Source organism: Trachymyrmex cornetzi, unplaced genomic scaffold (genome assembly GCF_001594075.2).
Source record: "Trachymyrmex cornetzi isolate Tcor2-1 unplaced genomic scaffold, Tcor1.1 scaffold67, whole genome shotgun sequence".
NCBI lineage: Eukaryota > Metazoa > Arthropoda > Insecta > Hymenoptera > Formicidae > Trachymyrmex > Trachymyrmex cornetzi.
In genome coordinates this window covers 250284-277569 of record NW_017299992.1, presented here as the reverse complement: position 1 = coordinate 277569, position 27286 = coordinate 250284, and the positions used below count along the sequence as shown (strand labels likewise).

At 36.0% G+C, this 27286-nt stretch overlaps 1 protein-coding gene and 1 pseudogene across 3 annotated transcripts; both read right to left on the bottom strand.

The window, feature by feature from the left end:
- Positions 1 to 22: 22 nt before the first annotated feature.
- Positions 23 to 16449, bottom strand: LOC108767355 (potassium voltage-gated channel protein Shaw). Of its 3 annotated transcripts, XM_018517199.1 has the most exons (6): positions 15908 to 16449; positions 12512 to 12890; positions 11283 to 11477; positions 9688 to 10735; positions 8439 to 8534; positions 23 to 586 (listed from the first exon to the last, which is right to left on the bottom strand). In XM_018517199.1, the coding sequence occupies exons 2-5, from the start codon at positions 12836 to 12838 to the stop codon at positions 8470 to 8472; spliced, it is 1635 nt and encodes a 544-aa protein (XP_018372701.1). In that variant the 5' UTR covers positions 12839 to 12890; positions 15908 to 16449; the 3' UTR covers positions 23 to 586; positions 8439 to 8469. The 3 variants fall into 3 exon arrangements, with proteins under 3 accessions (XP_018372701.1, XP_018372702.1, XP_018372703.1); XM_018517200.1 differs by lacking the exon at positions 8439 to 8534; XM_018517201.1 differs by lacking the exons at positions 23 to 586; positions 8439 to 8534 and adding an exon at positions 4126 to 4332.
- A 134-nt stretch (positions 16450 to 16583) lies between these two features.
- On the bottom strand, positions 16584 to 24206 carry LOC108767199 (potassium voltage-gated channel protein Shaw-like; annotated as a pseudogene).
- Between the last annotated feature and the right edge of the window lie 3080 nt (positions 24207 to 27286).

Genomic DNA, 27286 nt, shown 5'->3' with positions numbered 1-27286 from the left:
TATATATACATATAATTCGCCTTTGTGTCCCGCTTCTTTTTTTTTTCTCTTATTCGATTACCCGTCACGATCATCGGCTACAATACGCAGTGTATTAATCACGGGATACCGATTTCTCACGTCGAGATTTTCCCAAACGCGAGATTAGCGGTAGAACGATTATTTATATAATAATGTATGTACGATGGTAGCTTCCGCTGCGGAAGGCGCCGACGACAATCACGGCAATCGTTAGCGATAACGATAATGACGTTACAAGAATAAATTATAATGTCGTTAATACAATAATGTCGACGATGACAACATCACCTCGAATTGCTCTTCCAGAAGAAACGTGCGCTCGTCATCTTGCCTCCGAAGAAGTCAAGATCGCGTTAGTCTTCCTTTTATACAAGCTATTTCGCATATATCTATATATATACGTCGTGTATAATAATTATAATTCGTAATTCATAATGATAACGATAAGAAAAATTAGCGATAATATAATGGAGACAATTCGACGACAGTGGTGAACTGCAGCGGTTACTTCGATGTCGTCGTCGGCGACGTCGCTGTCGTATAATTCGAAATCATACGTATCTACCTACGAAGTCAAAAGGACTGTTAAGTAGCATAAGAGAGGGCGGTGGTCGCGACGAACGTGTATGCAAATATGTACGTGATTACGTGTGTCACTGTGTACGGTCACTTAGTGCGGGGGCACATGTTTCTGTCCTATAATACTCTACAATTTTTCGGATGTCCGTGGGGCATTTAACCCGCGAAGTGCTGAGGCCATATATTTCGAGTAAATCTACACGGAAGTTGAGCTTAAATAAATAACAATACACGACGTAAAAAGGGGTTTATTCCTCCTTTTTTTCTTTTTTTATTGAAACGGTATATCAATTTTTATTTTACGGCTGCCATATGTAAAACGCGTCACATATAATAGGCTTTCTACAATAAGTCATGCATTACCTAAACTTTAAGTCTTAATCTATAAAAAATTGACCACAGTTACATGTGAGAACAATAATCGACCATGATTAATCAATTTTTTACTTAAGACTTACAACTTAGATAATATTATAACTGCTGTCAGCAGAAAAAAACAGCTTTGCAACTGTTATAAAATTCTTTAACATGATTAATTTTGTCTTTAATGCCTCACTGGATCTGAGTGTATAAATCAATTATATTCAAGAATTTTACAACAGTTGCAATGCTACTTTTTCTGCTAAATGCAGAAGCTAATGGCTTATCGCAGAAAAACCTATAAATGATGTATCAGTTGAAATGCTCAAGAAAAATGTCTAACAATAATTTCGTAATGAAAAATTAACGTTCGATGAATGTCTTCAAAATGATTAAGTACCCCACTGCATCCGATTGAGCTACGTGTTCCCGAAGAACTGTCGGACGTTCGTCGTTGTATTTACATTATCGAGCGATACAACGGAGCAATGTACAATTCATGGCGTTTACGGTATGCGCAGGTAACGCGAGATTCAAGCAAATGATAGTTGACAGTACGATATCGGATCTCGAGATATTTTGTGGAATATCCGATAAAAGATTCAAGTCTGTTCAAGGTGAATTTGACGAGAGATTCGGATGTTCGGTAATCTCCGATAAGTTTTTTCCGAGGTTTAAAAAATTGATTTACGTATAACATGAAAATCTGATTCGATAAGATTTTTATTTTTGTTTATCCTTATATGCGCTTGTATCGAGAGTTATCAAAGAATCCGAGAAGTTGTCACATATCCGGAGTGTCCGTTGGGATATATGAAACTTTTATTCAGAATTATTAATGTCCAATTGATATCCAAATCGCATCCAGAGAAAATTCGTCCGGATATAACTTGTACCTCCGTATAAAACTTGTATCCGCGTAACCTGCGCATCCCGCTATCAATTAACCGAATTCTACGTATTAGAAAACCTGGTATTAGAAAACCGGACTTTTACTCTTGATCCTGAATAGCAGCGAAACCAACGGAAAACGCTTACAGAAAGGTAACGAGAGCCCCAAAGTCGATCAGGATTGCCAGATTTTTCTTTTCGGACCGCAAACGATGGATCCTGGATTTAGTAGTAACGCGAAGGAAATCGGGTCTTTCATTCTGGGTCAAATTGGCACAGAATACGTAATATTAAATGGAAAGTAACAGCACGTGAGTAAACACGTAGCGAGAATAAATTTAACGCGTTTGTAACGAGTCAGCAAATGGATAATCAATAATGATTAATCAATTTCGATTAGCCGTGGCGTTAGCACATCGCGTTATCGTAGACCCGCTTAAGCCAGGCTTTAAAGTGGGACGCTCGATGTTGAAAGCGAGGGTGTCGAGGGTACGTGCGTCAGGAAGAATCGGAACATTTTCACGAGGAGGAAAAAAAAAGAAAAAGGTCTTGACTATCCGGCAATCCCTCGGTCAACGTAAATAAAAGCAAGGAGCGAACGCGATGGTAAAACCGCAAGCGGCAAATGTACATTACTATCAATTATGCTAACGTTACTGGCCGTCACGAAATGAGTAGGTACCATAAGACGTCGCTACCAATGATGCAGCATCAGAGCAACAATGTGTGCGGATCGCACATACACACGGAGTCTGTACACACTCGCTTTCTCCCCTTAAAAACTGTTGTGCGTGCGTGCTCATTGTACCCGCCGCCGATATGCATTTTCTTTTTTTTTTCTCCTTCCCCCTTCCCCTCGCCCATTTCTGGTCGTTTTACTGGGTCATTTAAGGTAGGGGAAACGACTGTAATTCGTAAATTGATCGATGATTCTACGCGCGATTATCGAAGAAGAGACGTCATTCGCATTACTCTATATTCTATTTCACTCGACTTCACCTTAACTTTCAGCTCTATTATTCATTCGCACTCAAAAAAAAAGATATAGTGGTAGCAGCTATAAAAGTGACAGTTACCCAAGTTTTTTTATACGTAGAATTAGTGTACGTAGTTATTGTAACTGTAAAGTTGTAAACTATGTACATTAAGTCTGCATAGAAAACTTGTATAATCACCTTTATGGACCTTTTTTTATAAGTTATTATCTAAGCTTAAGTCTTAAGCCGTAAGAAATTGACCAATCATAGTCGATCATTCTTCTCACATTAGATTATGATTGGTCAATTTCTTACGGCTTATAAGACTTAAGCTTAGGTAGCGGCTTATTGTAGAAAGCCTATTATAGTTGCTATCGCTACGTTTTTCTCTGAATGTAGTAAAACGAAGATCGCACTTTGGATCGAACGGCAATGCTTTCCCTTTTAAATGTATATTCCCGCAAAATTCGGCACAATTTGCTGCATCGGACAATTTACAAACATCACGTTGGACTTATTGGTTCGAGACATTTATCACGGAAGAGAGCCGAAAGTATCAGCCGAACGTTACAGTACGACTCGGAATAGAGTTTCCGCAAATGTAGGTACATTGTACGCGTACAATGTACTTGAGTCCAAATGTCTCTCCCGATCGGGCCGCGAAGGAAAGAAGACATTTGGAGTCTTCGGCATCGATCTAACGCAAGCCGCGCGCGTTTTCCCGTTCTCTTATTTCGAGTCAACAGCGTTGAATATTGCAACATGCATGCGAGCATTCCGTGAAATATAACGTATGTGTGCGTGGACGTACTCGTATCGCCGATACGGGATATATAGTCTAGTCAGGGTCGAATTATGGCTGGCTTCCATTTACAGGGCTGCATAAACGGGGGGCTCTGTACCCGCGGTGCTCTGTATGTCACAGGAAATTGCAGGCGTGTTATTCCCATTTAAATAATATGCAAACACCCATTTGCACCTGTCTCAATTTACACGTGGATTGCACTTACATCGTTCTATTGCTTCTCGTTTCAAACATGATTCTTGAGACACACGTTCTGAATGTATACCATTCTATCGCTTTTATGTGTATACGTAGCATTTTAGATAGGCACAAAGTGGTGAAATAAATGATACCACAAAATATATTCTACACACTCTAGACACTAGAATTTAAATACTTTCAAAATTATAGCTTCTAAGTTTCAAGATTTATTTAATTTGTTAAATAAATACAAGTATATATGTTCAGATATATCTTTCGAATTTGAATAAGGAGCTAAGAAAAACACGCGTTTAAAAAATCCGATTTGAAATAATATAACAAAAATTGACTACAATAAGATGTAATGATCCGATGGTATTTGGATTTGTTTATTGACAAATTGTGTGTCGAGAACTACACAAATTACGTATTAAGTTTCCTGTACATCTCCTTCTTCAGAGTTGTTCAACATAGCAACTGCGTGGACAGCATGACCACAGCATAGACCGTGTATAGTCCCTAATGATTAAAGTGGTAAAGACGTAACACAGCCAATGCACGGTCGGTGCAACCCTGGATAGGAAATCCAGTCTTTAAGGCACAAAGAATCGGGGCAATTGTGAGCAGCGAGCAAACTCAAGCCGATAGCACCGCACATAAATGAGGGTAAATATAGAAAACTTCCATCAACAAATTATTCATATTCCTTATTAGGCGTGACCAACGGGAGTGACGTAAGAATACTAGTAGACTTCGCAAAAAGTGTAACGCGCAAATATCTCCGAAACGGTTTGGAATATCGGAAATTTTTATACTTTATTTTATGCGAAAAATGAAGGTTTACTCGTGATGTGTTTGTGTGCGTTTTCTTTTATAACGATTAAACAATTGAATTAGCTAAAAAGGATTAAACATCAGGTATCGGATAATAATTGAGCCGCTTTAAAAAAACATGAAATTTGACTGGCCCATTAAATTTCAAAGTATAGCTCTCTCTTTTACAATTTTTTAAAAATTCATGTTTATATTCAAGATATATCAAATTGTTATCGTATTCCAAACTGACATATTTAGAATTCAAATACTGAGAAAAAATTGAAAAAACATTGAGTAAAGCTTCGTATAACGTTTTCTAAATGTTATTACTCAACCGATCATGTCTGTGCAAGAAAAATAAATTTTCTATTTGCGTGGAGATCTATAAGTGTTTAAGAGTTCTCATAGTTTAATTAAATATCTGTATCAACTTGATCTCCGCGAAACTATTTAAATGTTAATTTGCTGCAAAGTTTTCATATTAACCTAATTTATAATTTATTCAATTTCCATATCCGTCGGTAGTATTCACTTTTATAATAATATGAATAATTTTTATCATCCGTCTAAAAGTCTAAATATATTTTCTCTTTATAATAACATACGACTGTATACATAGTTTCTGTGAATGCAATTGAATTATTTTACGCGACGGGTCATTTATTTCGCGTCTGATTAATTTCTTCCTTCAACAACGCATCAATCTTTCTACTATAAACGGATTTAATATGTAGCTTAAGAAACTAAAAATTACATGCAAATGTATATATCGGGCAGTAATATATTTATTGTAAAATGACACGCGTAGAAATTTGTGCGTGCATTCCTGAATTAAAAAAATTATCTTATCAACTAATGTCATCATTGCATTTTAAGCAGATAAATATTAAGGGACAAGATTCGTGAAGCCAAAAATACGATGACAAGGTAAAGCTCCTAAATGTTTAGCCACCAAAATAGAAAATAATAATTATAAGTAAAATCAAGTACTGCGATCTACGAATGCGTTTGGTAGCGCCGTACAAAACTTAATTACAGAAGTAAATGTATATGCATTTCAATATATATAAAAGCAACGTTACGATTGTGCGTAATAAAATATCAGAATTGTAACATATGCCAATAATACAGCTATGTTATTCTATGTGGAGAGATAATTGTGGTATTATTGTATTATTTAATATATTATTCGAGTAAACCAACACGCTTACGGTTTAATTAAATTTGCAACCCACGAAGAATATGAATCCAACAGCTCTAAAGTTTTTTAAAAGATTTTTTTTTTTTTTCGTTTCAATATGTATGCTAGTATCGATAATGATTTTTATATTATGTCGAGATGTGTGCCATGAATCAAATGAAATAAAAAAACGACAATATACGAATGTTTAGATATGGTCGTTATTGAATTCGTGAGATGTAATCAACCAATTCGCAATTTTGGTCCAAAAGAGAACGGCTGTCTCATTTTGAGTTATTCAAAAAAAGAAAAGAGGGAAAAAAAAACCGGAAACGCGTTAACTACACGATTAATTCTGTCGGAGAAATGACGATTGTCTATAGAGCGTCCGCCGACTGTTCGCGAGATCCGTACACTCGATCGCACGTGTGCCTATATGATATGCTTTTGTTGTCCCTTCCTGCACTTCCTTCTACCCCCTGTTCCCAGGCACAACAGATATATATGTATAACGCGGAAAGACAACGCTCTTCCTTCGCTGCTATTAGAGGAGCCGCACTATAATTCCGCGCGCGAGGGACAAGAACAGGGAGTTGTTCTTTTTCACTGATATTACAAACGATATCTCGAATACTGGGGAGGGAGGAGCTCATGGATTGGTCCCGGCGATATTCACGGTGCGCAAAAGTGATTATAGGTCCGCACCCTCACCGCATTTACCACGAAAAGTGGCCGTCCGATTCGCATCGAGATTCTCACGTGTCAATAACGACGTCCATCGTGTTTCACATTTTCACCACTCATTTAGGGTCGCATTACCGAACACGTGGGTGGCTGCATGATTTGAAATTTTGTCCGATATAAAGTCCACGTACAACGTCAAAAATTAATCGACATTGATAGGAATTAGATAGCCACCAGTTATCGCTAAATATGCGATGAGAACGCGGATCATAGGATCGGGCAAAACACAGCCGATGCTAAACGTGCAGTGAACAACAGTCGTACGTTCACGGGGAGGTGAAAATCTATGACGGTGGTGTACCAAAAAGATACGGTGCATCTATCGGTATATCTCTTTTGCTATATAAAACGAGCTGCAATGCAGGGATGCAATTTCCACTGTCGTTTATTCGATTTACCGTTTACACGAGTTTCCACGAGAATGGCGCTAACGATAGAAATAATATAGGCGCGCGATATAGACGATCGCTGGAAGATAGAACGAGGTTCTTCCACGATGAGTAATCGATTTTTTCTTTTAATCGAGGTAATGTGTATAGACCGAGTGATGATATCGACAATGGAAACGTATATAGCTTCGAAGGTAATAAAGTTTACGTCCCCGTTTCTACTGTGCGCAGCATATCCTTTGCCACAATGTATCTTAGATCACCAACTATCTTAAATTTAGAAGCAATGGGTGATGCGATGTTTACGTGAGTCACAAACACGGTGGTCTGGTGGACGGTATAAGACATTCGGCTGCACTCTTGTGGGATATTTTCGTTTTACATTTGCGTATTAATCGCTATACTCGGAACGAGATGAAATTAAAGATAAAACTTTGAGAAAAAGGAAGAAGAGAAAAAGCAAATAGGAATAAATATTGAAGACATTCTTGCGTCTCTCTAATATAAAAATCCGCCTAACTGGTATTCGTAATAATATTTAGCTGAAATTACTTATAATTAACGCGAATGTTATTCAGTTAAGAAACACTCGCGAAAAGAGATTACGGTCATTTTCGTAGTAAATATTTAAGAGGAAAGCAGATGGAATAATAAATTATAAAAATACAAAATTTCTCTAGCAGAAAGTATAAATTATAGCGTTCACTATATATCAAGCATAAAGGGAAAAATAATCTATATAGAATAATAGATTCCATGAGAAAATTCTTCGATTATGAACGATATATAGTGTCAATACATTGATTCATTTATTTGCTATTAATGAAATGTATTATCTCTTTTATGAATATTAAAAAATATAAATTATGAAGCGAAGGAAGGAGGAAAGTTCTCTATTTGCTACACAAGTTCTCCTTGACTTTCTACACAATTTGCTTATTTAGATCAATAGATGGCTCGTGGTATAACCGCCGAGAGATTCCTCTCGTATTCACCTCTTCGTCCCGACGGTATATATATAATAATATTTGAAATGTAGAATTAAAATTAAAACGGATACAACCGTCGAGCACACGGTGTCTCTGGATGGGTTTTTTTTTAAACTTCCCTTCTCTTAGGGGTGCAGAGCTTCGGAAAAGTGTTTCTCTACCGTTTCTATTAATTCTACATTCCAGATAAATAATAGATATACCCTTTGCGGTCGTATATCTGGTGACAGCCGCCGCAAAAATTTTTTTTACCGTTCCGATTGTCGGGTCTCAGCCGCCACGCTTCGCCGGCAGTGTTTATTTTTTGCCTAGCCGTTGAAAATGGGCAACGGAAGCCGTGATGCTTCGATGCAGCGAGGTATCGTTTTTACATTTTTTTTTCTTTTTTCCCTTGCCAAAGCATGCCTAATGGAATTTACGGGATTTTACAGGACAATCTTTGATTATAAGGTGTATACACGCCGCGTCGTTCGCTCCAAAATAATTCCGACCAGTTGTGAGAGATACCCATGTCTGAGCACGCTACGACCGCAAATGGTTAATCCAAACCTCCGGCTCTCTTGGTCCCGTTGGTTCGTAGGTTACAATTCCTCCGGTCTTCCTCTGCAACCCACCATACGAGAAAAAAAAAGAAAAAGAGACACTAGAGATTGGCCGGCTCGATTGACGCTTGAAAATCACGAAATCGCGACCTCGGCTAGTTCTATCGAGTTTGCCATGTTTCTTTGCCGTCGATCTTCCGACGCACTTCGTGACTCAAAACGACCCCGTATCATTTATGCCAATAATTCTTTTTCGCTTCCACGTCGTTTTTAAAAAAATATTGAGATTTCTTTCTTACGTAAATGACATTTATCGTGAGTGTTACCATTGCGCGTTTGCAAGACTTTGTTCTGAATTCTGCTTGTGATTTTTATAAAGTGGAAATTTATAAAATGGAAATTAAGTAGAGCACATTAGAGAAGTAAACTGATATTTAATACCTAAATCTCGCGCTTTGTTTTATACTTGCTCGTATGTGTATTTGTTAATTATGCTAAATGTATATGCAAGTATGACTCTACGCGCGTTCTACTGCAATAGTTTATTTTATGTGTGTCACGGCATAAGTATTTATTAAACACGCGAAATTTAAACTTGTCCACCATATATATATATATATATATACATATATACAAGAGATTATCTAGATATAAGTGAGAAACGAATGCAATCGGATTTCATTTGCAATTAGAATTTCATAAATTATAATTTATGTTAATCTTCTATGATAAGTTATTTTTGTCATTTAACTCGCGTCGTTTCAATCCGTACGAATAATTATTGATACAAATTTTAAAACAATACAGTAGGATTAATTTTGCCTTTAGCAATTCTCAGATAAGTTATCTAAAAGTTCAAGTGAAATTCATCGCGTGATTTGGTCTTTCGTGAATAAGGGTAAGGTATAAAACTACAAACGAATATGATAATCTATAAACGTGCGTGTTCCGAATTAAGTTATTTATCGAATTAATTTTTCACAGTTTAACTTGTTATATTATTGTTCAGACTCGCAAGAGTGACTCAAAAATATAAAAGAGAATTCTCAAGCTGCAGTTTAAATTATATTCCAATTACAACATATGTGTATATTTTAATTTTTTTTGTACCATGTACCTCCCCATTACTCGTATCACGTGGACTAATAAGTTAAGTAAAAGTCGAGCTCACGAATCGTGCAAAACAAGTGAATGAGTGAACGCCTTCGAGTTACCTGTTTTCGTGGCGAACGGATCCTTGGGATGATTCGTCTTAATGGCGTTCATTCTCCGATTCTGCGGTCCTTGGCCGCCGCCAGTGCATCCGACGCCAGGCGTTTGGCCCATGCCGAGGCCGTGGGGCCCAGTGGTAACCGTGCCCCCGGTGGACTGCAAGTGTGACATTTGCTGGCCGCATCCTGGGGGCCCGACGGTCCCGGGCCCGCCGGCCACGCCGGGCGGCGCGCCGGGTGCCCTCACACGTGGCTGTTCGACTGGCAATACACGGCGTCTCTTCTTCGGTAGTTTGGCTCGCGCCTGCGTGTGACTGTAATACATCGCAAAGTTGCTAACGATCACGGGCACCGGCAGGGCGATCGTGAGGACACCGGCCAATGCGCAGAGAGCGCCGACGAACATCCCGATATACGTTTTCGGCACCATGTCCCCATAACCGACGGTCGTCATCGTCACCAGGGCCCACCACAAACCAAGGGGTATGCTCTTGAAGTCGTTCTTCGGATTGTATTGGGTGCGCTCCGCGTAGTACACAAGGCTAGCGAAGATGACAATACCGAGGACGAGGAAGAACACCAGCAACGTGAGCTCCTTTGCCGAGGCGCGAAAGGTCTGTATCAGGATCTTCAGGCCCGAGGAGTGGCGAGTGAGCTTGAACAGCCTCATTATGCGTATGATGCTCAAGAACTCGAGGATATCGGCGTTCTCCAGGTGGGCCGCAAACCGCTGCAACGCCAGGTCGACGTAGAAGCTCAAGGTCGCGACCATGTCGATTAGGTTCACCGAGCTCTTGATGAAGTCGCAACGATTCGGGCTCGCGGTAATACGTGTCAAGAACTCAAGAGTAAACCAGGCGTTACAGACGCATTCGATGTAAAAGAAGACATCATGGGCATTGGTGCGAGTCTTGTCTACCACCCAGGACGTCACGTTGTCAGTCTTTACCGAACGATTCACGATCACCGGCACTCGCATGTCCGGATGGGTTTTCAAGCAAAACGAAAGTATCGAAACGCAGATGAAGAAAACGGAGACTATACTGATTACCTGAAAGATCCAGACATACGATCAACTTGTAAATGTTATATAGTAGGAAACTTTAATAACACAAAAAAGAAACAATATATATTACTTATATATTAATAAAAATTAATGATACACTCATGAAGAAAAAAACTATATTGGTGATGTTTTATATGTAGAATTAATGTGTATATATATATATAGTTGAATAAATTATTTTATAATTATTACTAAAACTGAAGATGTGAATAGTTACGAGAACTTTATTAGTATAAACTTTTATAAATAAAAATGTTTTCTTTCTCTAAATGTAGATATGTAACTATATTAGTAAAGTAAAATATGTTAAAGTTCAGAATTATGGGAAATTTTTTTATGATATATATAAATATATATAATAAATGTGTGTGTGTGTTTATTAAATTAATTAAAATTTGTAGAAAATAAAAATAAACAAAAAATATATTTTTTACAGTTTCAAAGAAAAATTTAATTTCGCACAAATTAATATTTTAATTAGTATTATAATTATTTGTCTCTCTAATGATAATATATCAAACTGAAATCGTACCTTAGCTGCGACGGAGGAATAAGGTTCATCGAAAAGTGACCACATCTGAGGTTTGAGCTTCTGCCACCACGTGAGACTTCCCTCGTAGTATGCTTCCTCAAAACCGAATTTCCTAGCCAGTTCCTCGTCGGTGGGCCTCTCAGTGTCGAGGTCCAACCTGTCGAGGACCGTCAGCGTTTCCTGCGTATCCCGGTGCTGCAAGGGCGTCGGGGCGAAGGGGATGGGAAGAGAGACAGATGCAACAATGATTGTTATTCGTACCTGCGAAACTCTTTCTCGAGTGTGCTTTCTTTCGTGCTTTGCCTTGGGACAGATAAAGCGCGCGTGAAAAGCATACGCGAGCCGTTGTGTGCCTCCTCGCGTGAGTGATAAAGATATCTGCTCGGCTTTGATCAGCCTTACCGGCGGATTTGTCCGATGTTGCACGTACGCTTATTTGAGTCTATCCCACATCGGTCTATCCAAACTAGTTCTCAGATTCTATTTGCTAACAGTATCCTCTTAGACCATGTACTATTGGATCACGCGTTTCCTCATTTTTTATCAAACTCTAAGATGATAACAGAAAAAAATGCATAGAAAGAGATGGGTTCTTTCATTAATACTTAATATTTATCTATCTTTTATTATGTTTTTTTTTGTTTATTTATTATTTTCATCTTAGAGATATTTTCAAACAAATGATCCTATAGTATAGAGTTTATGGCCTCCTATTGGAATTAATTTAAGTATAAAATATATCACGTAAGATGTCTCACATTTTTTACTAAGTAGATTCTAGAAATAAATTAAAATTAATTTAAAAAATTAAAAAAGAAAACAGTATAACTAAAGGCACTTTGGTGAAAAGATGTTAATGTCATGCATTAAAATCTGGCACATTTATGAGCGTGATAATAAAAGACGTACAGCACTTTCAGACACAATATGATAAATCACTGACAAACTTTTCCATTTGATATACTATTCCGAGTCAAAGGAATTATATTATATCTACATATAAGTATATTGCCATTCGTCATTTTAATCTGCTAAATATGTTGGAAAAGTTTACCGGCTACCTGCTTGGCCTTGTATCCTGTTTACTCGAATCTCTACATCTATATACCGTACTCTGTACATCACATTATAAATTTACGCGTCCGTTTCGCTGATTTTGCGTGCAGCCACGCTTAGGCGTGATTAGGCACGTGCACGACATCGACAGTCAGACGTTATTCACGATATACCTGCGTGTAGGTCATCCAACAGCAAGGCTCGACCTGATTCGAGTCAAGACCCCAGAAATCGAGCTCTTCCTCGAAAAGCGGGCCGCATACATCCGTGGGGTAGTGCAGCTTCCCGGTGCGATAGTAGTTGAGTACCTGGGCGAAAACACCCGGGTGTCTGTCAAAGAAGTACTCATTGAGGATCGGGTCATAGTTGGCGAGGGCCTCGGTCAGTCTCGAGAGCCTCGTCGCCGGGATCTTCTTCAGGGTTGCCTTGTACGTCTCGTGCCGGATTCCTCCCACGTTCAGAACCACGCGGTTCTCCGCGTCCATGTTTATCAAGTTCATTTTGATCACGGCTCTGCTACCGCCGGCCCCGACTTAAAGAAACCCATGCGATCTGCAAACAATTAGCGCTTCCGTCGCGTCATCTAAAATTAGATGGAAAACCGTCGTTTCCCCATCGCGTAGACCTTATATTGATTTTATACCGATTAACCTTCCTAAAGCTCGATCAAGGTTGATACAATTTATACTCTTGTAAACTGAAAATTAACTTATTTGAACAGAAATTCACTTTGAACCGATCGATTCTTCATTTAAATCTTGTGTGGATCACGCAATATAATTTGTAAAATAAAAACGTGAACGTTCAATATATAAGAGTTTTATTTATTAAGCGCAAACTATCCGCGCGCGTTTCTGTTTTATTGAAATGCAAATAATTCATTAACATTTTACACAAATTTATGCAATAATATCCGACCGTGCAGCTCAGTTTCAAAGTGAAATGTAAAACGTACAATTTATGATCTTATTCCGTCATGTTAAAACGGATCACATCCGTTCATGTGTACTGATAGTGCCTAAAAGGATCAAGCGAAGCATTCTACGCGTAATGATTTTATCGTAATATATCACCCCGGTTTTATTGACCGGTTGCTTTGACATCCATATAATCTCATTTGGATTATACGGCGCGTAGCTGACGGAAAGTGTCACAATGGTGTCATTGCTGCTTCAAATCCTGCGTTTCAAAGACTGACGCAAAACGGAATGCGAGAGCTACTCTATTTAACATTACTGTCATGATAATTGTGACATTTAACATTTCATTAAAAGTCCCTTATACATCGATATCATATGGTTTAGGAATATGCTTTACAAATACCAGCGTTAGGATTTCTCCGGCTCTTTAAGTCCCGTATCTCTGGGAGGAATGTATTCATTCAACTTTTTCATCTCGCGTTCACGATACGGCGCTGTGAGAAGAATAATTCTTGCCAGGGACATGGCGTGTTAAAGCTACCGTTATGGAACAAAAAAAAATTATGCAGTTGCGATTAAAATATACGAGATTAAAATATCACAAAGAGTTATAAACAGAATTTAAAAAAATTTCAAGTTACAAATCGTTAAAACATTTAAATACTTTACGTATCATAATCACTTCTCGCTCATGTGAAATATGTTCGCGTCTATCAGATTTCCGGACCAATTACTTTTTGTTAAGTTTGTACGTTATTTATAATAAGTAGAGCGTCTCTCGGGCAGAACATTTTTAAGTAACCTTCCCTTGACATCAATACATCTGCATACCAATTATGTACGCTTCTGCATCGATAAACTCGCCGAACGTGTAATAAAAGGATAATATTTCAGTTTAACAAAACTGTTTTCATTTCTAAATCCAAGCTGAGAGGAAAAGTAAACATTACTTTTACATCATTCTCTATCGCATAATTAAAAAAACAACGCGTTAGTTAATAATTGTCAATTAAAGATAAACTTAAATTTTTAGATTTTATTATAGCAAACAGCCAAAAATTATATCTTAAATTATAAAACGATGCTATTAAAAATGAGCTATATTAAAGGAAGAATTATTATTTATAGAGGAAGAAATTAATGAAATTATATTAGGATCCCTTTCTCTCGATTTAAGCAGCATATTTCTTTTACATACATTTAGATTCGGCGACCCGAAATAGCCAAGTTTGAAAACCGTCGACGAGGTGATCCGTATTCTGCCCGTGTAATCTTTTATACCGCGTAAAAAAAAAAAAAAAAAGCAGAACCGTATAAAGAAGGCATCGCGTGAAATCAAAGGGACAGGTGTATCGGTTTTTCAATCCCGTTGTCGCTTTGTATGCCGACTGTGCAAAGTTGTAACGGTTATAAAGGGTAACAATGTGGCTCGCGACTGTCCCTGACGAGAGTCGAGCTGTCCGATTATCAAATCACGCGCTCGGGATGCGTCACGTCGAGCGAACCACCTGCCAGATACAAAGATACACGTCGGACTCCGGCATGCCGCTATCAGGCGATGCCGAGGTCGACGTGCCTGAGTCCTCGAATTAACGCGCATGGACGCGATTTCTAAATCAACCCTGATCGTCAACCACCGGCGGGTAGAGCGGTGACGGTGGCGGTCGCGGCGGGAAACAGTCTAGCAACGACGAAATCCGATCGAATCTTCGAGGTCGGGCCGTCGGGGCGCATTCCCGTGACGTCATCCGCACGTATTTTCGCACGTGCACGAGCGAGAGCGGCATTTCGGATGATCGACCATGAGAGGCGAACTCGAGGGCGCGTTTTTCCCTTCTTACGCAGGCGAGCCTAACGAAGCGTTTGTCCATGGCCGAGCTCGAAATTAGCGCGAGGAACGACTTTGTATCCTGTATGACGGTGACGGTGGCGGTGGCGGCGTCAGGCGGCGCGGCGTCGACCAGCCCCTTGTCGCGCGAGAATCGATAGTCTGCGTGCACGAAAGGCCGATATTGCGCCCTGCACGCTGCTCGACATTACCACCCGCGGCCGAAAACACCGTTTTTGGCTTCCCTTCCGCCGAATTATACTCCAACGCGCGGCGGGGCTGAGATACGCGGGATCTCGCGAGTACTGCTCGCCGGACTTGCGGTTATACTCGGTCACTCGGTGAAATTGTCTCCAACTCGCGACAACCGTGCCGGTTGACGATGCTGCCTGCGACCGATCGAAAGAGAAACTTCTCATGGATTTTCGAGAAATCAATGAGAAGACGTCAGATTGAACGAACGTTGGAGTAGGTCAGGCGGAATCGACTGGTTCAATGAGCGCCCAATAGTGACGTGAACGGATCGCGCCGAACAAGAGAATAATAATTTGTAACCCGCAGCAGGATGAACGCATTATCGGTTCAACGAGATAATTCACAAGGACTCAGTCCCTATTATAAGAGCTTAAACGCATTCTGAACACTCGTGGGGTTGACGCGTGTTCGTGTTTCCTTCCCCTTTCAAAGGAAGGGCATCCTAAAGGGATACCCTCGTGATTGACACGTTTCCACTCGAACACGCAAGGGTTTCTCTCCCTCGACCCCCTCGACGTCGAGATCCTCCTGTAATGTCTCCTCTTCGGAACTGGCAAAATACCCACCCTCGGTCGCGCTCTCTTCATGTCTCGGAGATCTTCCGCGACATCTCGACGGCACTGCTCCGATTCCCCGTATTCTCCATGTCGCCGAGCTGCGACGATGGCGATGGTGCTCCGTGGAGGTATACCGTAGGTGACAGACGGTCTCGCACAATAGGCACTATGTTGTCCTGCGTGCTACGTCCTGCGTTCGCACGAGCACGAGTCCTCTCGCTCGACTCCTCTCGTACTCTCTCCCACCCTCAACCCTCTCTCTCTCTCTCTCTCTCTCTCTCTCTCTCTCTCTCTCTTTCTATCTTCAGCGAAAGGTCAGGTCAGGCAGGGAACGCGCCGTGAAGGCAGAGGGCGTTTTCCCCGTCGCCGTGTTCGCGAATAGATCATCGGCGGAACGGTCAGGCCTTCATCATCGTGGTGTCACCCGATGCCGTCATAGACGGCCCGTCATCGTCGCCGGTTCGCGTCGTCCCCGTGACCGACCGACAAGCGGATATGACGAGGACCTCCCCGAGGGTGGCTCGGCTGCGGCTCGTCGCGCGTACAGAACTGAAATCACGAACGAAAAGCAACGTCGTCTCTGCCGACGAAGGACGGCAGCGGCGGCGTTGTCGCCGAGGTGGGGGCTGGCGTCGCGACGGCGACGGCGTGCGGAGGTTGAGCGCGCGCATCCGTTTTGTACGCGTTATGTCGCGACGAGACCACGTCCAAGTGGCCCTCGAGTTCGACCGAGTTGGTGACCGAGGCGATGACTTAAAGTTACCTTCGGAGTTGTCAAGTCGACCGTCTTCTCGGATTTCGCATTCGACGAATGCGTTCCCCGATCGTGATCATCTAAAAAAAAAAAAAATTTAATGCTATTTATAGTTTGTACCTTATAATATTGTATTCCACAATACACGGATGTGAGTCATAGTGTTGACATGTTAAAATAATGTAAAAGTTTTTTATATATGTGTAGTATTTTATGAAAAACCCGTGATTTTTTTTTATCTTAAATTTGTTACGATTAATGACTTTTTAACTATAATATCATTATTTCTTTGGATGTTGCAACCTTTATTCTCATTATTTGGTAATACAAATCGATATTTAATGGTACTTGAAACATGTGTTCGATCAATTAAAATTAGATAATGAAATGACTGATTAAAACTACAAAATTAAGAAATAAAAGCACAATACAATTTATAATATTTCACTTATTTAAAATTTCTTCAATGAAGAATAATAATATTTCTTCAAAAACAAAACTTTGTACGAAATAAAGAATTTGTTTTCTTTGTAATCACTGATGAAGACTTTGTAAGTCGAAACGTTTGAGATTTTTTAGCGTTATACGTATGTAATTATAATTTGAATTTTATTAATTAACTATTATTGCTCGTTTATAATAAAAGCCTTGACATTTTAATTAATTGCATAGCATTTATACGAGCCTATTTCTCTATAGAAATAAAGAATTTTTTTAAATAATTTCCATGTATTCTTGCACAAAAAATTGTCTTATCTTTATACAAAATATTTCTTTAGTAATAATAAATGTCAATATTTAATTAATATCTGCAAATGTGAATAAAAGATTGGGTATCCAATAGATATTCCATTAAATATTCATTAAGTGTGTGCGATATAGACATATAAGTCTCCCATATATAAAATTAAAAAAAAATCGATATTATTGGATTGCAGATACTATTAAAGTTTGCCTGTGAAATTTATGATTATCCTTTTATATCAATCCTCTTATATGATTTAATATGTCGATTTAATATGGCTATTTGAAATTAACCGTCTGTTTTTCCAAGGTCTTATGTTCGATTAAAATCGTGCGATTCAAAGTTCTCGCTTTTCTTAATTCCAAATTCGATGAGACTTAAGTCGATTACATAGATATTCTCTTTTTAGGTCATGCGATTATCTTCTTCTACTGCCCTTTCGAATTAACTTTCTACAAAATTGCGATTTTTCGCTGTGAGACGATCAAAACCCGTGGGAAAAATCGGAATTACCTCTGTCGTTCAATGCTTTTTATAGCTCATAAAACGTCTGTCTCTTCGCTTCCCATTCTTCTTTTCTTTTCTCATCTGTTCCCTTTCTTCCCTTTTTCCATTTCTACTACATATCGCGCGATAAAAATGTGTAAAAGGAAGACTATAGGTATCGATAGTAAGAACATATTGATTGATTCTTTTCAATTTATAATAAAGATGATCACGTATTACTCACACGTTTCATTAACTTAAGAACAAGCCGCTCGTTTCTTATCCTTCTGTACAAGCTGTTCTAGAATAACGGAAAGTATTTGCCAATTCTTTTCATTTATTCCCATCGTTATATCATAAATCAAGCGATACTGAGAAAATTAAAATCAGATATCTTTATTATTTTATTATCCTTATTTATAAATAAAATATTAAAATGAAATAAATATAAGAGTAAATTGTCTATATGAGCCTCCACAGGTGTTTGTAAATTATATATTTATATGATGATAAAATATAATTCGCAAGCAATTGGTATGTACTTATCAACAAAATCAATTACAAAAGCAATTAATTTGCAATACATTCTAATTTTTTGCGAATTATATCGCCTTATAAATATATTTTTTACGCACTAATCGGGGAAGTTTATACATTCAATTTACTTATATTTTAGATCTTGGAGAGAGAACCATACAAAACTGTTTTTTTTTTAAATAAAATATGAAAAGTAATTGATATATTCCGCGGTTGCAAATATTGTATTACTTTTTAAAGTTTCGAGTTACGATTTTATTAAAAATACTCGAGGAAATAATCAATTCTACAGCAATGACGTATGTAAACTTTCGAAAAAAATATATGCAGATATGTTTAAATTACACGTTTTGTATTTTATGTGTTTTTTTTTTACATTTTATATATTAAATATTTATCACATTTATATTTATATCAAATAAATTTTTGGGGTGAATATTCAGCGAATCAATATAATTCCAAATTTAAGTACTATAATTTCCTTGAAAAATCAACATTGTAAACAAAATCAGACAATGGAAATTACGTTATAAAGATCTCTTTAATTAATATTAAAATTGTATAGATTCCCATTTCTCTCTAATTAAAATATTCTCAATTTATATGAATTAATTTAACAAATAATAGTAAATGGACGATCATTAACTAACCAATGATAAACAGTCTTTTCGAAAAATCAGATTTTCCTGCCACGAAGACTCATATTGACAAATTGTCGGAAAAGTAGAAAAATGTTCAAGTACTCGTTACGAAGTAGGAATACAATACTTGTGCGTATGTACACAAGGTGCCGCGTTTACGCGTCATGTCTCACGTGTGGGTTACAAGATATAGCTCGAGGTCGTACTGAGTGGGTTGCTCTCAAGTGGGGTCGTCGCTACTCTCAAGCGAATTTCTCCACCGGTCGATGGCTTACGCTTGCGCGCTGTTGCCTTTTCAGTGGCAGCCGTTTCTCCCGAGTTGTGTGTGTGTACCAAATTTACGCCGTGAAAACAACTCTGACACTCACCCATTAGCTGCCAGTGAAGAAGATTAACGTTCGATAACCCGAAAATAATACCGATCATATTCGATACAATCTCGAGACGTCGTCCTCTTTTGTCCGCTTTGAACTTTCTCAAACTTGGTGTCGAAGTTTATAAACTTATTTTCTGGTATTTTCTTTATTAAGGGTGACTTCGATCAGACTCTGGTTAATTTAATGGTAGTTAAATCGATCAGCAGAATCGTTTAAGACAAAATATTTAAGACAGTTCGTTGTTCTTAATCTTTTTTCGATAGATTAAACATAATTCTATTGATTATAATTTAATAATTTTATTCATGTTACATAATAAAAGAGTGTTAATTAAATTAATTTTGTAATTTAATCAAAATCGTCTTAAAAAATTAAGTTATTAAAGAATAAAAGAATTAAAAATTGTTTAATAAATAAATTATGTGGACAGATATATAATTATCCGGAATTGATAATTGACAAGACTGTCATTATTTTCAAATGGAAGAAGATAATTTTCGTTTTGTCATTATTCTTTGATTAGAAATTTTATACGGATATTTTTTTATTTCACTTCTAATATATTTAACGAGTAACTTATCACTTTTACGAATCGTAATTGGATAGTAAAAGGTTTCTAATCTCTTATTTTTTTATTAGATATTTTAATTGTTTTTTGGTATCATCACAAAAGTATTATAAATAACTATGCAAACAGGTACAAGTGGTATTGTTCTCAAATCCCCGAAGATACATTTTACTATCAAATCGATTGAATGTATTTCCATTTTGAGTCAGGCTTTTCTCTGTTTAATTTAACTGAAATATTTTGGTCATAAGAAACGGTAAATTAAATTACATGAATATGAAAAGATATAATATTTGCAAGTTATTTTAGAAATGATTTATGTATAATATAAAAAATATGTAATTCTCTCATCAGATTAATACCTGTAATCATAATACATCTTTTAATCAAGTGATGATTGATCGAGATGTTAAGTTCATTATTAATTTATTCAGAAGTTAAATTCTCTCTCGGTAGAAGTTGGTAATCCACTGTAGTGTCAACATAATTCTGATATGGCGATTTTTTTCGTCTTGGAAAAAGTGGTAGAAGTTAGTCTTTCTTTTTGCTTCGACAGCTTGTTGTGCGCTTAAAAATTTTATTTTTTATGTTCCAACATTTATTTTTAATTTTATATAAAATTAATTTCGATTTTATCGTAATTGGATAGCTATATATAAATTAATAGATGTTTACAGAGAACATAATACGTGTGCGAATAAAATGTGGAAAAGTTGCTGACAATACCGGAACTAGAAGAGGAATGGTCAAGACACTGGCGAGAACACACAGTCTACCGATAAACATGCCGGGAAAAGTTTTCGGTGTCATGTCGCTGTAACCTACAGTAGTTGTTGTAACTAAGACCGATCATAAACCTCGCGGTGCACTGTCAGAATTTGTTGTTGAGAATTTCTTGCAGTGTTACAACATAAAAAGCCAGGTCATAGCTTTGATATCTCACAAATTTTGCGAGAAAAATATATTTAATCCTCATTCTCAAAGATCAAAGACACCAATAGTCTGGTAGAAATTTTCTTCAATTTATTTAACTTTATCTTTAAAGCTAATATATATTTATATGCAATTATATAGGAAGAACAGTTTAAATCAAAGTCTAAAACTAGATTTTAAAAGTTTTTTTTTTTACAGAAAACTAAACTTTCAGCAAATTCTACTGTAAAAGTTCTACTTCCGTTTCATTTAAACCGCACCTAGAACTGTGCCCTTAAAATATTTAGCTCTAGCTCTCGTGAAATCAGAAGTTGAAATGTACCTGCGAGCGTTCAACGTAGAACATGAGACTGGCAAAAAACAGGATTCCTAGTATGAGGAAGAAGACCAGTAAAACCAACTCTTTGACGGACGCCTTAAAGGTGTGGATAAAGATTCCGGACAAGTGCCTCGTCAACTTGAATAGTCGTAGAGCAAGCGCTATTGACAGGAGTTCTAGATAAAGGTCTGGTTTTGTCAGAAACCTATAGAAGCTCATCGTTACTACTAGATCGATTACATTGACCGATGACATGGTAAAGCGCTTCGGGCTAGGACTTACTTGCAATTAAGTTTCATAGTGCTTATTATGTTAACACGGTCAACGATAGCTCGGTTAATTGATTATAAATTAGAACGAATTAGCGTTATAATAAAATATTTAGGCCAAATATATATGATACATACTTAGAGAATAAAATATGATATATACTCAGAGAAAAAAACATAGTTATAGCAACTATATAGGTGATAACTATACAAGTGTTACGTTATAATAGAGTTAATGCAATATATATATATATATATATTTTTTTTTTGGATAAACAATTTTATAGTTACAATAATTATAAACTAGTTTATTTAATCATTTACAATGGTTGTACTGTGTTTTCTAACTACATCTCAACTATGTCTTTTTCTATAAATGTATATATTTTATGTAGTTCTCTCCTATCACTATACTCTTCTCTGACAAGAGAATTTCTCAAAATGTTAAATTCTGATTTTAATGAAACTTTGTATGTATACAAAATATATAAAGCAAGTTTAAACATTTTTTTCATTGTATTTCAAAAATTGTTCAATATATCAAGAAATTGTGTTATATAATTATAGTTTTATAATAAAATTATTTCTATTTGTCTCCGCCAATAATATTAAAAAAAAATAATTTCTTTTTAAAATTCATATTTTTAAAATTATTTTGAAAAGTATTATTACCATTAATCAATTTATCAACAATATTATTATAGATAAATAGAGACAATTTTACTATACAACTTTCATAAAGCACTTTTTTGGTATATTTTAAATATATTTTGAAATATAATAAAAAAAGCTAAAAACTACTTTAAAGAATGACTTCACCTTTAAAATCATTTATTTATTTAGCCGCAATTGATATTTTCTACTTACGTAAATTTTTCTATTTACGAAACTTGTATGTATACAAAATTTCATTAAAATAAGAATTTAATACTTAAGAGATTCTCTTATGAATGTGTGTACGTACATTATCTTGCTCGCGCACAGACAAACCTCAAATATTCAGCAAAATGCAATTAAGGATGATAATTAAAAATTATAGAAGCAAATATAATAAGACCAAAGCAGCGGAGTATTTTCAGAGTAAATCAAGCAATAAAAAGTTATTACAAGCCAGTAAAAATCAACGCTTGGTGAAAATGACGGTTCGAGTAAGATATATAAAAGACTTTCCTTAAATTTGTCGTATACAATCGTGTTTATTTCTTAATAATTCCACTGGCCCGTGATTCTTTACGCAGAAACGGAATACCGACAAATGGATGAAAAATATCGATACACAGGCTATACGTTTGGCTTCTGCTGAAGAGTACGGTTCATCGAAAAGAACCCTCAAATGCGAGACCGTAATCTTTGCCATCTCGTTAAAGTCCTTTTACGATACTCCTCGAAACCGAAAACCCGAGCGATTTCTTCGTCGCTGAGCTTTTCATCCTCGATGTTGAGCTTATTGAGGATTGTCAGGGTGACTTGCGCATCTTAATATGCTATATATATGGCAATAACTCGGCTCTATCTAGAGACAGTCATCTTAATTAAGAGATTATTAAATTATTCCATGATATAATTACTTATAAATTAATTACGTCAAATTGTTTCTATATTAAACATATTACATAAAATGTATAAAAGCTTATAATAATAAAAACATTTTAATAATTAAATGTATGATGAACACTTTATTAAGAGTTTTTATATAGAGGTTTGAATTTTCCTGCGGTTTAACATTTGATCAAGTATCAACAAAGTGATGATGTTTCTTACCACTAATTTTTTCAAATTCTTTTCAATTTATGCGTGAAAGAAAATATAGGTAATCTTATTTTAAAATACAGATCAGCAATGTTTTCTTTATTTTTTAATTTTTTGCTTAATCCTTTTAGAAAACTGGTGCTAATTAAATTATTATTTTAATAAAATAAAGAAAAAATTATATTTACATTAAAATTAATCTATTGTTGATACGACAGATTGTAAGCATGATTACAGTTGCTTTGAATAATTGACAGAATATTGACACAAAATTATTGAATTTGATATCTTTAATTATATAAATGATTTAATTGAATTAATACTGTATGTGTATCTTATTTTCCTCATATTATTTCTCATGGCATATATAATTTTTAATTGATAGTTAAATGACATTATGCAATTTATTTGGAGCGAAATGATTGAATTAACCTGATCCAACGTAATCCCAAAATTTCAGTTTCTTTTTAAAGAATGGATTGTATATGTCAGCGAGATAATACAGTTTCCCTGTGCGATAATAATTGAGCACTTGCGCAAAAAAATATGAATGCCTGTCATAAAAGTATAAGTATTCATCCAACCGGATCGTAATTCGTTAACATCGATCTGTTAACCGTGACAATCTGCGTGACAAGTTGCTGCGATTTTCTTCAACGTCACTTTATACGTTTCGTGTCGAACACCACTCACATTTAATGTCACTCCATCGTTCCATTTTCCGTCTTTTATTTTTTTTTATCCTGTATAACGTCTCCTCGTAGAATATGTAAAAAGGATATCCGTTTGAAGAAGAAACTTGCAAAATTGCAAGGAGCAGCTAAATAAAGCGTAGCATTTGACGTCGATCTTTTTTCTGCTAATTAATAAGTAATTACTGTTAAACACTATTTGATAAATTTTATTTTTACTCACTTTATCCGTGCGCATTTTCGCAAAACTCTTCAATAATTTAAAGAGGAAATATCGAAAGGCAAAATAATATTTTACAGTTACACGCTTTATTTCAGCGAGGCTCATTCAACGACTATTCGACAGTGCATGAAATCATCAAGTTCGATAAAAAGAAATGAATTGCGTCGCATACGTGTTTTCTTGTTTACAAATTTACGCGTGTTTATTTGTATAGCTCGCCACACACTCAAATCCATTTATCGAGCTAGAAATGCAGAGTCACGTAATAGATAGAATTTGCCTCTTTGATATCCCGTTAAAGTGACAAAAAACAGTGCGCAGACATCAAACAGTTTACAGATCTCTTTTATTTTATATGCAATGGAAATTTATTTTATAAGTGTGCACGAGAACAATATCTGCAATATAATATTTGCTATGGAACGATGTTGACTATTAGATATCCATAGAATTACAGAATTACAGTTTGATAAAGCATTTATTTTACGGTAGAAATGTTGACGAATATTTACATTATCTCTCTTTTCGTATGTATTTAAAATTTGTTATGGATGTCCATGCACGTCAATTTTAATATACATACATATACATATAAAGTATATAAAATATAAAAATAGAAATGCAGGATACTAAATGCTTTAAAAACGTTTCGAACTTTCAGAAATTTCTCCAAATGTCATTGTATTATTATTCAAGAATGTAATATAATGTCAATTTAATAAATAAATAATAATATAAAAACGAGATTATAAGAGTCAAGTTATTTTGGCAAAAAATCAAGCAATTATTTTTGCGAAAAATTAAACAATATAGTGTAGTCCATAAATTAAAATACATAATTATATTCTTCAGAAACGAATGTTTCGGCTCCGCTTTAAGTCATTTTCAGCGTAAAGTAAAATATAATAATGGAATATCGATTTTTTCTTATCCTACGTATACAGCTCCGTGCAAGCGATTTCCTTCTAATTGCCTTATTCAAAAGTTCCAACTTAGGAAAGTTATTGGCAACAGGCCACAAGCATAAGAAGAAGCATTAGAATACAAATTGCACATTGCGTCTTTAATTAATAAAAAATGGTCCTTAGTGTAAAAATTAAGTTATAAAGTCCGTAAACATTCTTATAATTGATATAAAATGAAAAGTTATATAGTCAAACTGTTGATATAGATTCTGGAAAGTAAAAAATTTGTCAACTTTGTAATGTTTTCAAAATACATTTTTAAAAGACCTTCCAATATATTACAGATAATGATGTCATTTATTCAAAGATACCAGAAGTACCCGTGAAAGCCTCAAAAGCACATTACATCATTTATTATTAAATAATTCAAAAAAGATATTTGTTCTCCATTACCAAAGAAATCTAAAACTTAAATATATTTGTATAATTAAAATATGTATCTATATATAATTATATCTATATATAATGTAAATTATATCATCTTTATATATTCGCTTTTATGCTTTGATGTGCAATAATTATAAAATTAAAATGCTAATATCCCTTTGTAATCTGAAATCTGCCGGTACATATGAAATCTGCATCGATTTTATACACAGATATGCATTTGTCATACGTGCGACCTCTCTGCATCAGTGAAAGAACTACAAATACGTATGTACAGGATGCTCCAAAACCATTTACATAATATATAAATTTATATATATATAAATATATGATAATATAAATATATTCATAATAATATATACACACAAATTTTACCTTTGAAAGCAATTCTGGTAAATGAGATTTTTGATCCATAAGAGCAACAAATTTGAAAACAGTATCATTAACTGGATATAAATATCAAGTACCTAACTTAATAAATTACATGAATTAACTTTAAATTAAAATAATATTAAAATATACACGTACATATATTACAAAAATAAAGCTGAAAATTTAGCAAGCAAACAAATCAGTAACTCAACGAAGAAGAAAATAGGATTAAAATTCTATCATCTGTGATTAAAATTATATCGACCAAAATACTTAGTCGCTTGAACTTCAGAGGGTAGTTCCGGTCGTGCAACAAACAGGGTGACGGCGGAAGGATGTGATGTGCAGGAGCTCCATCTGGTCTCAACGTAGCCAATCTTATACTCTGCTCCTCTTCCCCCTTTTTAATCTCATGCTCTCTCCCTCTTTCTCTCGTTTCTCCTTCTCGCTCCTTTTCTCCTTCTCTTCTACGCTCATCCCATAATCGTAGGCGTCGGTACTTCCACGCGCATGTACGCCACAAAACGTAGGCGTCGCAGCTTTAAGGACGACGCTCGTCTATGACGTCATATTTGTTTCATTCCACCGTGCCAACACGCGTCCGGCTTGTCTTTTCAATATTGCAACTGTGTCATCTCGTTTATCTCGCTCCCTCTACTGCTCTTACCACCGCCATCCGCTTTCCCCGCGGCCTCCTCATTCATCGTCGCAACGTGCCAGTTCTATCACAGTATGTTTAACATGTCGCTTTTTTTTATCTTTCCTCCCAGCTAATGCCATTGTCCCATATGCACACGTGCCCGCAACGGAACGATTCTCGCGTTCATTTCCTGGTTTACCTTTGATTCAGCGACAATGCTATTAGCCCGATTACTGTTCACCTAATTATTTGACTACTATGTTTTAACATTGGAACATTCTGTGATATAAACTAGGCGTTTCAGATGATTAAGGATATATATGGGTATATATGGTCAATTCTTAGTATAAAAAAATAAGAAATTAAGTGATTTTGTAATTACAAAAAATTTCAATATAAATACAATATATACTACAATTATATATTTATAAGAAATATAATTCTATAATATACAATAATTATATTTGTATTAAATGTAAATATGTATAATTTGAATATAAATATTATATAGTTGTACATGAATTATTATGTAATTATGAATGTTTTAATTGGACATGGACATAATTAATTTGATCACGTTATCATTTAGCGCAATCTCGGATAACACGAACAAATGCTTCTCCACTTTGACTAATGTTTTACTGATTCCGAAGAGAATTAATTATAAGATCTTATAAAATTTTCAGTAGAAAAGTGTTGAGATTGTCATTAATCAGTTCGACAGAGTTCGC